The sequence below is a fragment of the Emys orbicularis genome, chromosome 14 (assembly GCF_028017835.1).
Source record: "Emys orbicularis isolate rEmyOrb1 chromosome 14, rEmyOrb1.hap1, whole genome shotgun sequence".
NCBI classification, from domain to species: Eukaryota; Metazoa; Chordata; order Testudines; family Emydidae; genus Emys; species Emys orbicularis.
The window spans coordinates 39425174-39439857 of NC_088696.1; the positions used below are offsets into that span (position 1 = coordinate 39425174).

Here is a 14684-nt window from a genome sequence, read left to right on the forward strand (position 1 = left end):
GGAGTGTGTGCGTGCTGTCTCACGCGGGCAGAGCTGCGGCGTGTACCACTCCTTCCCCCCCTTATGTCTGCTTCCCCCACCCAGGGCAAGGTCTCAACCCATCTCCAGGGAAGATTGACTTGGTTTGACTGTGAGGGTATCTCAGGGATAAACCTGACCCTGACTCCCCAGGGACTGGGAGAGCCCCGAGTGAGGCTCCAGGGCGCTGGAGACAGGATAGCGTCAGTGCGGTGGAGATGGGAACATGCAGCCCCCTGCAGTGCCTAGTGAAAAGTCCCTCCCGCACCAACCCCGTCCCCAGTCAGGCTCGTCTACATGTGACCGTTAATTTGGATTAAGGGAGGGATGAGTTGAAAGCCCACTAGCTATTCCAGATTAACTGTGTGTGTAGACAGACCCTGACCGAACCTGCTCACAGATGTACCGGGTCCAAGTACTAAGCGCTGAGCGGGCAAGAGTGGAGCCCACTGGGCTGGGAGTCTTTTCGGTTAGTATACGTCAGTGCCCAGACACCCCGGTGAGGGGCATTTACACGGGTGATCTAAACACGCAGAGCTCCAGCAATCGCTGGGAAGAGGCAATGGAAGCGTCCCGACCTCTCAGCTCCCGGCTGGTGTTTGATTGCGGGACGCTCACCTGCACTTTATTTTCAGCTCCTTACCCAGGTAGGAGCTGGGCTGGTCCCTGTTGTTGCAACGAACGCCCAGTGCTGGGCTGATGTGTCTCTGCGGCGCCCTGCAGGCAGGGTGCGCCCCAGCCGCTCGTACTACGCCACTCGCCCGACATGGGACGGGCGCTCCAAGCAATGCCGAGGCTGGGGGCTCCCGCCGAGGTGCCGTTGCTCTGGAACCCTTCCTTGCTCCTGCTGCCGGCTGGGGAATGGGCAGCAGGGACTGCAGAGCACGCCCTGCCTGGGAGCTCTCACGATGCAGAGAGGGGGTGAGAAATCGGCTGTCGTGGGACAGCCAGGCCACGGACTGAGCCACCAAACAGCCAGGCGGGGAGGAAAGGGCCCCTTGTGCTTTAGGGTTTGGAAGGGCTGGGTTTAGGATCTGGTTAGTCCCACTGTGCGGAGGGACTGGGACAGGCACGGACACTATTACAGCAGGCAGCCAGCCCACCTGCTTGGAGTTTTGAACGGCCGACGCCTGCTGCTGGCCCAGTGCGAGCCCAAGCTCTGAAAGGCCTCCCCGTCCCCAAGCTCTCCAACCGCGCCTGCGCGTCCTCTGATTTACCAAGACAGCCCCCGCGAGGTTCGAAGCCAGGTGGCTAGCTCCAGGTGAGCGGCCGCGCTGCAGCGAGGGCTGAGCGCGCTATCCATCTGAAAATCTGGCGGGTCTGTTGAACTGAATTAGCCACCTGCTGTTGCTAGGTCCGGCAGACGTACTCATCCTGCCAGGCTCGTCCGGAGCCATCAAAGGCTGCAGCTCCGGCTGCTCCGTCCTTTCCGGGCTGCCGGCGCTCTGAGGCCTGCTGCTCCTCAAGAGAGGATTGGGGAACTGAAAGCAGGTGCGTGGCTCTGGCATCATCTGTCTCTCCTCCGGCGCCGGGCCAGCCACCGTCTTGGCATGCGGGCCTGGCTCAGCCCCGGGGGGGGAGGCGACGCTCTCCAGCGAGGAAATGCTTTGCTTCCACGCGGCCTGCATGTCGACTGGCACAATTTTGGTGGTTTCTGAGGAGATGTAAACAGCGAGGTCGCCCCGGTCACCCTTCCAGGGCAGCTCCCTCTCCGCCGAGGTGGGGGAGGGGGGGATGATGCGGGGGCTCGGGCAGACGTCCAGGCTGCCTGCGGGGACACGGGCAAAGGAGAGTGAAACAACTGGCTGCTAGAGCCACCCACCACCATCACAGGTTTGCTTTCGCCCTCACCACAATGGAGCGTCGGCTTTCCATTAGCGAGGGCTGCGGGGTGACTTTTTGTTTAACTGGTGTATGTAATTGTGTGGCGGCAGAGGTTTGAGAACCAGCGCTGCACTGAAAGCAGCCCCCCCTCCATGGACTTTATTCTTCACTGACCACCTCCGATTAACGAGATGGCTCACCCGCTCACTGAGCCCCACGGCCACCCCAGTCACTCAAGTCAGGGCATTCCTGCTGGGGCCGGAGACGCCAGGCCTAGCCTGGGAAGGAGGGGGTGGTCTTCTCTGCTCCTCGTCTCATGGGCAAACAAACGCAGGGAGAACAGCCTCTAACAGAGCTCTCCTATGAGGCCCGAGCTCCCCATCCGGCTCTGCCCTGAGGCTGGATTCCAAGCACAGCTGTGGAGCGTTCAGCACCCAGATACAACCCAGCGCTCCCTCCCCAGGGGCTGCCAGGGCTAGGTGGGAGGGTCAGACGAGCTAGCTGGGCCTAACAAAGCAGGTTTAGGTAACCGCACTCGTGTTTGTACCAATCCTTTACCAGGCGGAGGAGCTGTGTCCCCATTGACTTATTCCTGATGCCGCCTGACAAACAAACCAGTGAAGTTACCACTGCTTTGGGTAACGAACCCTGCAGTGATGGAAGCCCCCGGTACGGCCTGGCTCCTGGCTTGAGGCAGGACAGTTCCTACCTTCCTGGCACAGCGCCCTGAGGCAGCACCGCTGGCCTTTACCCCGCCAGCTGCCCTGTGGCACTCAGCGCAGGGCTCCCCGTGAGCCAGGCACGCTCTGCTCCTCACCGGCCCAGCCTCATTGCTGCCCATGCTGCAGCTCTCCACGCCAGCCCTGCAGCACTCGCCCCCTTGCAACCGCGGGGAGTGTGCCCCCTACCGGACGCCTTCTTGCCCTGCAGGATCGCGTCCGTCGCTCGAGCGATGAAGACGATCCCCTCATCCTCCTCCTTCTCTGTCTCAGAGCTGTCACTCTCCTCGTCGTCGGAGTCGACCGCCACTAGAACGGCAGCTGCTGGGAGAAAAGATGGGGAAGCGCGGTGGGTGCAGGTCAGTGCACCTACACACCCTGCCCGCCGCTGCAGCCTCCAGGGGAAACCAGCCCAGCCCAGGGACCATTTCCAGCTGCTCCGTGGCCTCTCCCAACCTTCTCCCCAGATCCCGGGCTTCCTGAAGCTCCTCCCTGTGAAGCTGCCACCCACTGGGGTTGGAGGGGCACAGGGTCTGCTGTAGCTGCAGCCTGGTCACAAGCAGCACAGTGCCAAGGGTGCCAGGGCCAAACCTGACTGCACACCCCCTGGCACCTTCTGGCTGGGATTTGGGGGGCCGACACCCCCACCCTGCCCTAGACGGGATGTGACGGCGCCGCCTCCAGCCACGGGAAATGCCCAGTGAGGCAGATGGCCCAGGACCAGCTTCTAATGAGCCCCCCCTTCCAGGGGAGCAGCACAGCCCCCCTGCCCACTGCTCCCTCCCAGCTTGTGCTGTGCCAGGCTGCTCAGGGGCATCGACCCCTGCTCTCCAGAGACCAGAGCTGGCAGGAGGCTGCAGGGAGAGCAGGGAAGGGGGCATGTTGCTTTCCTGTAGGCTCCTATTCTTACTGGTCCCTAAGGGGCTACCTCCTGGGAATGCATTGTGCAGAAAACCACAGGCACCACGTTCCAGGGGCCTATCCTAGTGGCACAAAAAGCCCACTGCCCTCCCCATGCCTGGCTCTCCCATGCCCCCCTGCTGCCCCTGGGCCTTACCCGTCTGCTGCCAGGTAACGCTTCTGGGTGGCTTTCCGTTGGGCAGCTCGGCATTTGCGGCACTCTTCTTCTGCTAATGATGAGAAAAGGCCTTGGGTCAGATCCCTGCTCGGGAGCCTGGGCTGAGTCCCCCATTCCCTGAAATACTGCAGAGCCGTGCTGCCCACGTGGCGCTCAGCAACTCGCCAGGGGCACCACTCCCAAACCACCCAGCGTTTGCTCTAGAGCAAACACAATGCTCGTGCACTCCCCCCCCCCCCCACAACACTCAAGTGTATGCACGCACACACAGACAGCACTCACGTACTGGTGCGTGAACACACACACACGGTCATAAATATAAAGGGAAGGGTAACAACCCTTATGTATGCAGTAGCATAAAATCCCTCCTGGCCAGATGTACTGAGAGGGTTAAGAAGCTCAAATAACCTGGTTGGCACCTGACCAAAAGGACCAATAAGGAAAGATGACACTTTCAAATCTGGGAGGGGAGGTTTTATTTGTGCTCTTTTTGTTGGTCCCTCTCTGGACGGAGAGAGAGACCAGGCAGGTAAAACATCTCCTGAAAACATATCTGAAATGATACTTACAATTTCTGTAATTTTAGAGGTAAGGGCAAGGAAATGCATTATCTTTTGTTTTAGCTTGTGAATTTTCCCTATGGTAAGAGGGAGTTTTATTCCTGTTTTTTGTAACTTTGAAGCTGATCCTAGAGGGGAATCCTCTGTGTTTAAAGCTTTTTATTACCCTGTAGAGTTACCTTCCATCCTGATTTTGCAGGTGTGATTCTTTTACTTTTTCTTTAAATAAAGTTCTTCCTTTAAGAACCTGTTTGATTTTCAGTGTCCTAGAGACAAAGGGTCTGGTCGGTGCTCACATTATTCTCAAGCCTCCCCAGGAAAGGGGGTGAAGGGGTTTGGGGGAATATTTTGGGGGAACAGGGACTCCAAGTGACCCTTTTCCTGAATTTTTGTGTAATTCACTTGGTGGTGGCAGCAATGTCCAAGGACAAGGAAAGGAATTTGTGCCTTGGGGAAGTTTTAACCTAAGCTGGTAGAATATAAGCATAGGGGGTCTTTCATCCGGGTCCCCACATCTGTATCCCAGAGTTCAGAGTGGGGAGGGAACCCTGACACACACGTTTAGCCCTTAGGGGTCAGATTCTCAGCACCACTCTAGCCCCTTTGCCATGCTCCGGTGATGTAAACAGGCTGGAAAGGCAGTTTAATTGGCTGTGACGGACTACACCCCTGTGTTCACACCCTACGTGCTGTTGTAACAATCATAAAACATCATCTGAAAACTCATAATTTGCTGATCAGCATTGTCCTGATAAAATGTGTGTGGTGAGACTGTATGTAAAGGGGTAAGATCCCCTGTGTGGTGTTATTAGCACATGTTCCAAACCCCACAGCCCAGCCCAGGCAGAAGTCGGCAAACAGGTCTATCCTAAACAAAGGAATGTGGCTTGCCTTAATTTGCATTTAAGCCGTAAACAGAGTCATCAAGCAGAAAGGGAAGACAAAGGAAGCTCAAACAGGTGACAACAACCAGCAGGGAACATCCTTTCACACAGACTCTTTGTCTCCTGGGTCTCAGCTGGAAATGCTTTTCAAAGAGGGACTAAAAAACTATAAAAAGGAGGGGCAAATCCCCAAGGCATCCCTCTCTCACCCTGCCCATCTCATTCACTGCGCCTGCGAAGACAAAGGGAGCAGCCTGCTGGACTCTGGGGGAGGGGTCCTGACCCAAGGAGTTTGGTCAGTGTTGCTGTTGGAAGCATGTGGTGGGAAACTTTGCTTGAATCTAATGGAGTTTGTTCAGTTAGGCACTAGGAAGAGTTTTATCTTTATTTTTCTTGTAACCAATTCTGACTTTTATGCCTCATTGCTTGTACTCACTTAGAATCCCTCTCTTTGTAGTCAATACACTTGTTTTATTGTTTTATCTAAACCAGTGTGGTTAAATTGAAGTATCTGGGTAACTCCATTTAAGGTAATAAGCTGGTATATTAGTCCCGTTAGGGAATAATGGATTTGACATATCTGGACTGTCCAGGAGAGGGCTGGGCAGTACAGGACATGCATTTCTGGGGGAGAGTTTGGGACTGGGAGTGAGCTGGGGTCACCCTGCAGTAGAACCAAGGCTGGTGAGAGACAGGGTGTGACTGGCAGGCTGCAGTTACACACAGACACATCGGGGGGTGACCTGGACACTGGCAGAGCAGCCCAGGCCGGGAGCGATAAGAGTACGGCATTGCAAGGCACCCCGGGTGACAGGGCAGGGGGAACACAACCCCCCCATGGGTCTGGATTGTACCTGGCCCGTCCCCCTGTTTCCAAAAGCGTCTGTGGCAGGCAAAGTGGACTCTGGTTGCCATTCTGAACTGAGTCATTGCAAAATTCAAAGCCATTTAGGCGTCACTGAAGCCAATTGCAGGTGATAACGAGGTGACAGCTGCGTCACACCCAGCGACTGTGGCACTGCTCCCACCTGATGCGGGGTTGGTTAAAGCGCTGAGAGCTGAGGATTACATGCACAGGTGCTGGGGGCACTGCCGCACCCCCTGGCTTGAAGGGGTTTCCATCATATACAGGTTTAGTTTGGTTCAATGGCTCTCAGCTCCCCCACTGTACAAATTGTTCCAGCCCCCCTGATTCCATGCGACTGTACGGTCATGTGTCACCCCTGAACTAGAGCCTGATTACGCGCCATGCATTGATGAGTCATTCCTGAGCTGGGCTCCAGCCAATCCACCATCCCAGAGCTGGTCTGGTGCCTCCCAGGGCACCTATATAAGCCTCACAGGAGAGACAGAAGCTCAGTCTGATCCACTTCATTGCATGGCTTGGAAATCTCCCCTGCCTGACACAAGCCATAGCCTGCTCCAGCCCCTGCCCCGGCCCTGTTCCTAATCCTCCTCCAGCCTCACATTCACTCCGGCCTTGTTCCAACGCTACTCAGGGCTCCCGATTTCGGCTCTGACCCTCTGGCTCTGACCACTAGGCTGGACCATCTCCATCGTGGTTTCTGACAGCAGAGCATGAAATACAAACACTGGAGAAGAGAGCCCTGCTGGGACTGTGCCTCTCACTCCTCCAGGCAGCCCTGAGGCCGAAAGGAAGCCGATGCCATGCTGGAGTGCGCGAAGGGGAGAGGGCAGCAGCTTATCTGTGTCACTGCGAGGGCTGTTTCCGCGGAGGGGATGCGAACAGACTTGGAGCCTTACAGGAGGGACAGGAATTGCCCCGTACACACTCAGCACAGGAGTTTGCTTCAGCGTAACAGCCCCAGGAGGGTGTCTTTCCAGGTGCGGACACTGGCCGGCTTTGTGCGTGGATCTCATTGCCACAGATCCACCATCCGCTTCCTGGCCAATCGGGATGGATTTCCTGGGACTGGGGGCGCTGGACATTTGAAGAAGGGGTCCCATAAGGTCACTAGAACCATAGGAAACCGTTGGCGACACATAACTCTCCTAGTCAAAGGCCAGATTCACGGACGGAGCCGCTCACGCCTGGTACCGACTAAATGGACGGCTTGGCAGATGGGCCAGCCCAGAGCCGCAGGCTCAAAGCACCTGAGCCAGGATCCTCAGGGCCTGCAGGCTGCCCGCTGTCCCGTGTGCTCTGGCTAACCCGAGGCTGGTTTCCACTCTGCTCCAGCCGGGGCACAGTGGCTGGCGGGGCTCCAGTAGCAGAGGGAGGTTGGCCCACGCAAGATGGGTAAGGCAGGTGGGGCGGCGCCACCCCCGGGGAACTCACCTTTTTCCTGCCATCTTTCTTCAGCCTGGCCTTGCTCTTGGCGGAGCAGACGTTGTGCTTCGTGGACTTGAAGGTTTCCAGCCGCCTCTTCATGTTCTGCTGGAATATCTCCTTGTCCTGCCGCTCTTGGGTACTCGGGGAGATGAAGTGGCGGCTGTAGCTGGCCTTGTACTAGCCGAGGGAGGAGGCAAAGAAACACAGATGGAGCCTCTGGGGAGGTGGGTGAGTGATTCATTCCGGGGCCATGAACCGCTCGTCCCTCCCCACCCACCCCAAGGTGTCTGCCCGCTGTGGCTGGCTTCTCCACAGGCCTAGTGCCGCGTGCCCCTCGAGCCCGGCCCACGGCCGCATGGCACCGTCCCAGTGACGGAGGAGAGGCAAGGACACAAGCTCCTTAGACTGCCATTCGGCGAGTGTTCACGCCCCACGGGACGAGATGGCCAAAGACAAACCATCCCCCGCCCCCGTTTCAGTGGGTGCCGTGCGCCTAAACCCCCTTGGCAGCTTTGAAACACTCAGCTGTTGATGTCATCAGTTCTCAGGCACGTTCTTAAAGTTGGGGCAAAGTTCATGCGCCTTGGCTGCAGCGGGACCTAGGCCCAGCAGCCCAGGGAAAGCTTGCGTGGCTGAGAGCGGGCAGGGGCCCCGAGATGCACCACGCTGGTTTTGTGTCCATGATGCAACCTGGGAGGTGACGGGCAGTGACAGCGGGGGCGTGTGGGCGTGTACGGGAACCATCGCCTGCTGGCAGCGGAGGGGGGGAGGGGGCCGTGCATGCGGGCGCCATGGGCTGCTGGCAGCGGAGGGGGGGGAGGGGGCCATGCAAGCGGGCGTCATGGGCTGCTGGCAGCGGAGGGGGGGAGGGGGCCGTGCAAGCGGGCGCCATGGGCTGCTGGCAGCGGAGGGGGGTAGGGGGCCGTGCAAGCGGGCGCCATGGGCTGCTGGCAGCGGAGGGGGGGGGAGGGGGCCGTGCATGCGGGCGCCATAGGCTGCTGGCAGCGGAGGGGGGGGAGGGGGCCGTGCATGCGGGCGCCATAGGCTGCTGGCAGCGGAGGGGGGGAGGGGGCCGTGCATGCGGGCGCCATAGGCTGCTGGCAGCGGAGGGGGGGGAGGGGGCCGTGCATGCGGGCGCCATAGGCTGCTGGCAGCGGAGTGGGGGAGGGGGCCGTGCATGCGGGCGCCATAGGCTGCTGGCAGCGGAGGGGGGGGAGGGGGCCGTGCATGCGGGCGCCCTGGGCTGCTGGCAGCGGGGGGGGGAAGGGGGCCGTGCATGCGGGCGCCATAGGCTGCTGGCAGCAGAGGGGGGGAGGGGGCCGTGCAAGCGGGCGCCATAGGCTGCTGGCAGCAGAGGGGGGGAGGGGGCCGTGCAAGCGGGCGCCATAGGCTGCTGGCAGCGGGGGGGGGAGGGGGCCGTGCATGCGGGTGCCATGGGCTGCTGGCAGCGGAGGGGGGGAGGGGGCTGTGCATGCGGGCGCCATAGGCTGCTGGCAGCGGAGAGGGGGAGGGGGCTGTGCATGCGGGCGCCCTGGGCTGCTGGCAGCGGAGGGGGGGAGGGGGCTGTGCAAGCGGGCGCCATAGGCTGCTGGCAGCGGAGGGGGGGAGGGGGCTGTGCATGCGGGCGCCATAGGCTGCTGGCAGCGGAGAGGGGGAGGGGGCTGTGCATGCGGGCGCCATGGGCTGCTGGCAGCGGAGAGGGGGAGGGGGCTGTGCATGCGGGCGCCCTGGGCTGCTGGCAGAGGGGGAGGGGGCTGTGCATGCGGGCGCCATGGGCTGCTGGCAGCAGAGGGGGGGGGCCGTGCATGCAGGCGCATTAGGCTGCTGGCAGCGGAGGGGGGGAGGGGGCCGTGCATGCGGGCGCCCTGGGCTGCTGGCAGCGGAGAGGGGGAGGGGGCTGTGCATGCAGGCGCATTAGGCTGCTGGCAGCGGAGGGGGGGAGGGGGCCGTGCAAGCGGGCGCATTAGGCTGCTGGCAGCGGAGGGGGGGGGAGGGGGCCGTGCATGCGGGCGCATTAGGCTGCTGGCAGCAGAGGGGGGGGGAGGGGGCCGTGCATGCGGGCGCCATAGGCTGCTGGCAGTGGGGTGGGGGGGTGTTTGCATCTGTCTGTCTGTGCATGCGCTTTAGCCCCATGTCCTGTCCCGGTGTGGCACTGCCTGCCATACTCTGCGATTCCTAAGGGCTGGCTGCGCTGGGGCATTCCTCCCTCCGGAGCACGGTGACTGTGGGCATCTGTCTACGCAGCATGACTTTGGGGGGGGCGTCTGCACTGCAGTGGGGGCAACCCCCCCAGCCGGGGTACAAGCACTCACACGAGCCAGCGCACCAAGAGGAGCCGTGTGGACACTGCAGCTCGGGTCGGAGCAGCAGCCGGGACCTGCAGTCACCACGCTTGGGGCAGGGCAGTGTGCAGACAGGGCAGCGGTGCAGACAGGACAGCGGTGCCCCTGGGGCAGGGTGCAGAGAGGACAGCGGTGCAGACAGGACTGCGGTGCCCCTGGGGCAGGGTGCAGAGAGGACAGCGGTGCAGACAGGACTGCGGTGCCCCTGGGGCAGGGTGCAGACAGGGCAGCGGTGCCCCTGGGGCAGGGTGCAGACCGGACAGCGGTGCCCCTGGGGCAGGGTGCAGAGAGGACAGCGGTGCAGACAGGACTGCGGTGCCCCTGGGGCAGGGTGCAGACAGGACAGCGGTGCAGACAGGACTGCGGTGCCCCTGGGGCAGTGTGCAGACAGGACAGCGGTGCAGACAGGACTGCGGTGCCCCTGGGACAGGGTGCAGACAGGACAGCGGTGCAGACAGGACAGCGGTGCCCCTGGGGCAGTGTGCAGAGAGGACAGCGGTGCAGACAGGACTGCGGTGCCCCTGGGGCAGGGTGCAGAGAGGACAGCGGTGCAGACAGGACTGCGGTGCCCCTGGGGCAGGGTGCAGACAGGGCAGCGGTGCCCCTGGGGCAGGGTGCAGACCGGACAGCGGTGCCCCTGGGGCAGGGTGCAGAGAGGACAGCGGTGCAGACAGGACTGCGGTGCCCCTGGGGCAGGGTGCAGACAGGACAGCGGTGCAGACAGGACTGCGGTGCCCCTGGGGCAGTGTGCAGACAGGACAGCGGTGCAGACAGGACTGCGGTGCCCCTGGGACAGGGTGCAGACAGGACAGCGGTGCAGACAGGACTGCGGTGCCCCTGGGGCAGTGTGCAGACAGGACAGCGGTGCAGACAGGACTGCGGTGCCCCTGGGACAGGGTGCAGAGAGGACAGCGGTGCAGACAGGACTGCGGTGCCCCTGGGGCAGTGTGCAGACAGGACAGCGGTGCAGACAGGACTGCGGTGCCCCTGGGACAGGGTGCAGACAGGACAGCAGTGCCCCTGGGACAGGGTGCAGACAGGACAGCGGTGCAGACAGGACTGCGGTGCCCCTGGGGCGGTGTCCTTGGGCAGATTTCTAGTCAGAGCCAGAATCTGCAGTGCCAAAAGCGGGAATTCGACAGGACCAGATGGCTCTTTGGAGCCGTGGCCCCGCAGCTGGGAGCAGGCCGCCACCCCGACCTCTACCAACGCCCATCAGAGCAGTGGCACCCATGCCCCCGGCTAACGCAGCAGAGGGAAATGTGGGGGAAGCGGGGCCAAAGGGGGTCAAACGCTGGCTGTAACTTTGAAAAGTGCTGGCTCCGCACGGCCCCAGACACACGGCTGGCCTAGGCCCCTGGGGAAGGGGCAGCTCCAGCAACCCACATTAGTAGCAGCAAGTTGCTCCCGGGACAAGAAGGAGCCCACGGCTCAGAGGGGTTTGGGAGATGCTGGTTGGGAGAAAGCCTCTGGAAAATCGAACCAGGGCCTAGTGACTTGTACTGGGTTCAGAGCCCCTTAAGAACGACCAGCAGGTGGGACTGATGCAACCGCTCCTGTTTAGGATGGGGCCAGCTACGGACAGGCTTCTCCTGCGTCGGTCCCGATCCCTCCCCTTGGCCCCTGCCCCAGGCCAATGCGGCCGCTCCGGGCACTACACAGGGCCTCTCCCTGTTTCATGTTTGGCTCTATTTCCCCTGTCCCAGGGGAATGATGGCTACTCAGCCTCCCTTGCCCGTTTAACTCAATGCCGCACCATCCTCCTGGGCACAGAGACACGAGCTGTGGGCGCGAAGCCCCGTCCAGCTCAGTGCTAGCAAACTCCCAGGGCTCCGGGACCAGGCGATTCTGACTAGTTCTGCTCACCACGACCCTGGGAAAGGACACGCCCAGGGGCCAGGCTGGTGCATACAGCGAGTGCTCGCCCAGCATTGGGCCAGCGCCCTGCTCCGGTGAGAGATACCAGGAGTGGGGAGGGCTGGTTTCTATGTCCCCCCCAGTGTTTCCTACAGCTCCTTTCGGTGCTGCAGAGAGGTGGTGACGGGGCCCAGGGACGCTCACCCTCCTGCGTGGTTTGTAGAGGCTCCCGCATAACACATGGTGCATCACGGCATCTTCCTTATCCCTCCTGCTCCTCACGGTGTCGATGACCTGCAGATCCAGACATGCGCCGCTGCCGCTTTCCCTCCTGTGAGGGAGACACGGGCAGAGCTCTCAGCGCCCCCCGCTGGGGCAGGCGGGGCAGAGCCAGAGCGTGGGCGTCGCACGGTCACTCTGCCAGCGCCAAGGTAGTGGGTGATTTCTGTGCGCCTCCGGGCCAGAGCCATCACAGCGCATGGCCTGGGGCATCGGCAGAGCTCGCTGGATCTCCACGCTCTGAGCTCCCTGCACGCTGCTCTCCAGCGCCCCCTCTGGCCAGTGCTCAGAGTTCGGCTCGGCCCTTCCGCAGGGAGAAAGCAGGTGTGCGTTTGTGTGCCGGGGTGCGCACCTGTTGTGTGTGCCTGTGCACACAGCCAGGGGCACGTCCTGGCTCCTACACACTCAGGGACAGGGCTCCTCGTAGCCTGGACACACAGCCCAGAGAGAAGCAATTCCCTGAGTCACGGGTACCTAGCTCAGCTCTGCCAAGGCCAGCCGACAGCTGGCCACATGCGCCAGCTCCTCGCCCTCTCTGCCACCACCCAGCCTGCCCCGTCCCTCGCAGTGCAGGGAGCAGTCCCCGCTGCTGTCCCCCCAGCCCCACCCCTCCCCGCCTCCCCCCATGCAGACGGGGGGCCAGAGAGCGACACTGCTCTGATGAACCTTGTCAGAGCCCAACCTTGCTCCAGCTGGAGCCCTGCTTCTCCCGTGCTCCCCATACCTCCCCAGTCGCCCCTCATCCCCTTGCCCCACACCTCTCCCCCTGCCCCTTGTCTCGGCCCCTTTTCCAGGGAAAGATCCATCCCCACCGAGGAGTGGAGAGGAGCCGGGAAGGGAGTGGAGTGCGGGGGAGAACGTGGGGGAGGTGTGCGAGGAGCCGCGGGGGCGTAGCAGATATCAGCGCTGGCTGACAGTGTGAATGCACCGTCTACACTTCCTCAAAACACCCTGGGAATTCACACGCCAAAAACGTTGTTAGCTTAGAGACGCTCCCATTTCCTACCCTTGCAGCGCACTGAACCATCCGGAAGTCACCAGTTACGGCAGCTTCACCCGTACCAACCTCGGCTCACGGGCCTGACCCCCAACCACACTCACTCGCTGCCAACGTATGGCAGCGGCCACGGGACACAGCGACTGCCCACAAGCGCAGGAGAAACCCAGCCAGAACTCCAGCCCCCCTTCTCCCTGTCCCACTAACGATGTGTCGGCAGGTGGGGTGCGGGAGGGAGCTAGCTGGCGGTGGAGCAGAGCAGACAGAGCGTGTGTGAGCCCTGGGGTTTTCGAGGGCGGAGGCGTCGGAGCAGTACGCGATGCAGTGAAGAGACCGACAAATCCCAACGCATGGCCTGCAGTCACCGCAGCACTCAATGCCCCAGAGGCGGCTGCAGATCTGCCACCCTGGGGCAGGACACGGCAGCCGCAGCCTGGACTGTTTGCAGGCGCATGGGAGGTTAGGGGGGGCTCCATTCCTCCCAGCAGCCACCGCTCTGCAGAGCCGGGGGCGGGAGGACCGGGAGCTCCCAGGGCAGCACATAGCCCGGCCGGGGGCAGCGCACTCACAGGAGGTTTGTGACCGACGACTCCGACATGGAGGTCCTGCTGGGCATGGAGGGCAGCGTGAGCCTGGAGGCGGAGAGCACGTGACCACCCTAAAGGGAGCAAGAGACCAGAGCAGCGTCAAAGCCCCCGCCTGCGCTCAGGCAGCCCCCCCCCGCAGAGCCGAGATGGGAGGTACCAGGGTTCTGCTGGCACCTTGTGTCCCTCGCCAGCCACCGAGCCGCCAGCTACCCTCTGCTGGCACTGCCTGCCCCTCTACCCGACCTGGGGGCTGGGCAGAGCTGGCTGCCAGGAGCAATTGCTAGGTGCCCTCAGAGATATTTGGCAGTTTGTGTTTTTTACTATTGATGGGCCACTCAGGGGCAGTGCCCGGGGGCCCCGGCTGGGGGGGGAGGCAAGCACTCGGGGGGCCCGGCTGGGGGGGGGGCAGTGCCCAGGGGTGGTTAGCCAGGGGGGAGGGGGCAGCGCTTGGGGGGGCCCGGCCGGGAGGGGGGGCAGCACTCGGGGAGTCCCACTGGCCCCGCTTTCTACCCCTGGCCCCAGGCTCACAGGGGCTGCCAGCTGTCCCTAGGGGACCTGCTCTGGCCCGACAAGCTGCGACTGCCACGGCCCTGGCGGGGGTGGGCTGCCAGCACGGGAGGACTGGCTGGCCTGGGAGCCGGGGCAGAGCTGGTCCCTGTGCTGGTGGGGAAGTGCCCCCAGCAGGGTCGGTTCATCCAGGAGAGCTGCAGGGGTCAGGCCCCGCCGTTCCCCAGCAGAGCGGCGATTTAGCTGCCGCCGGGCAGGGCGTGCGGTAGCTGCTGGGGGCTGCGCCGGTACCTGATCCACAAAGCTGATGGCATCGCGGATATTCAGCTTGCAGTAAACGTCCCAGATTTCGTCTTTGAGCCGATAGGCCGATTTCCGCATCAGGAGCTGGCTCAGGTACCTCTTGTCGAACTGCTCCCATCTGGCACAAGAGGGAGGAAGAGGTGGTGAGCTCCCGTGTGCAGGACGGCAGCCCCCTCGCCCCGGCACACCTGGGATCCCAGCCGAAGGGGCAGGTTAACAAGGCGTCTCCTCTAACGTTCCGCCACATTCCCTGGAGACAGGTCCAGCAGCAATCGAGCTGCGATTCCCAGTGGCGTGGGGGTGAGACTATTCCATGGGGGTGGGGGCAATGCTCATTCGGGGGCCGTGAGGGGAGGGGGTGGGGCGAGGGCAGCCCCAGCAGTCGCTGGCACGAGGAAGCAGCTATGCAGCCGCTGGGGGAGGAAGATCTGGCCGC

The 14684-nt window shown here is 62.2% G+C and overlaps 1 protein-coding gene across 1 annotated transcript in view; it reads right to left on the reverse strand.

The window, feature by feature from the left end:
- Positions 1-1313: 1313 nt before the first annotated feature.
- SLC9A5 (solute carrier family 9 member A5) overlaps positions 1314-14684 on the reverse strand; it is a 50879-nt gene continuing 37508 nt past the window's right edge. Inside the window, exons 10-16 of the mRNA XM_065416555.1 lie at positions 14237-14366; positions 13421-13509; positions 11780-11906; positions 7383-7553; positions 3619-3691; positions 2751-2885; positions 1314-1786 (exon numbers count right to left, since the gene is read on the reverse strand). Of these exons, the coding sequence (XP_065272627.1) occupies positions 1314-1786; positions 2751-2885; positions 3619-3691; positions 7383-7553; positions 11780-11906; positions 13421-13509; positions 14237-14366 (1198 nt within the window). The remainder of the gene's footprint in view (positions 1787-2750; positions 2886-3618; positions 3692-7382; positions 7554-11779; positions 11907-13420; positions 13510-14236; positions 14367-14684) is intronic.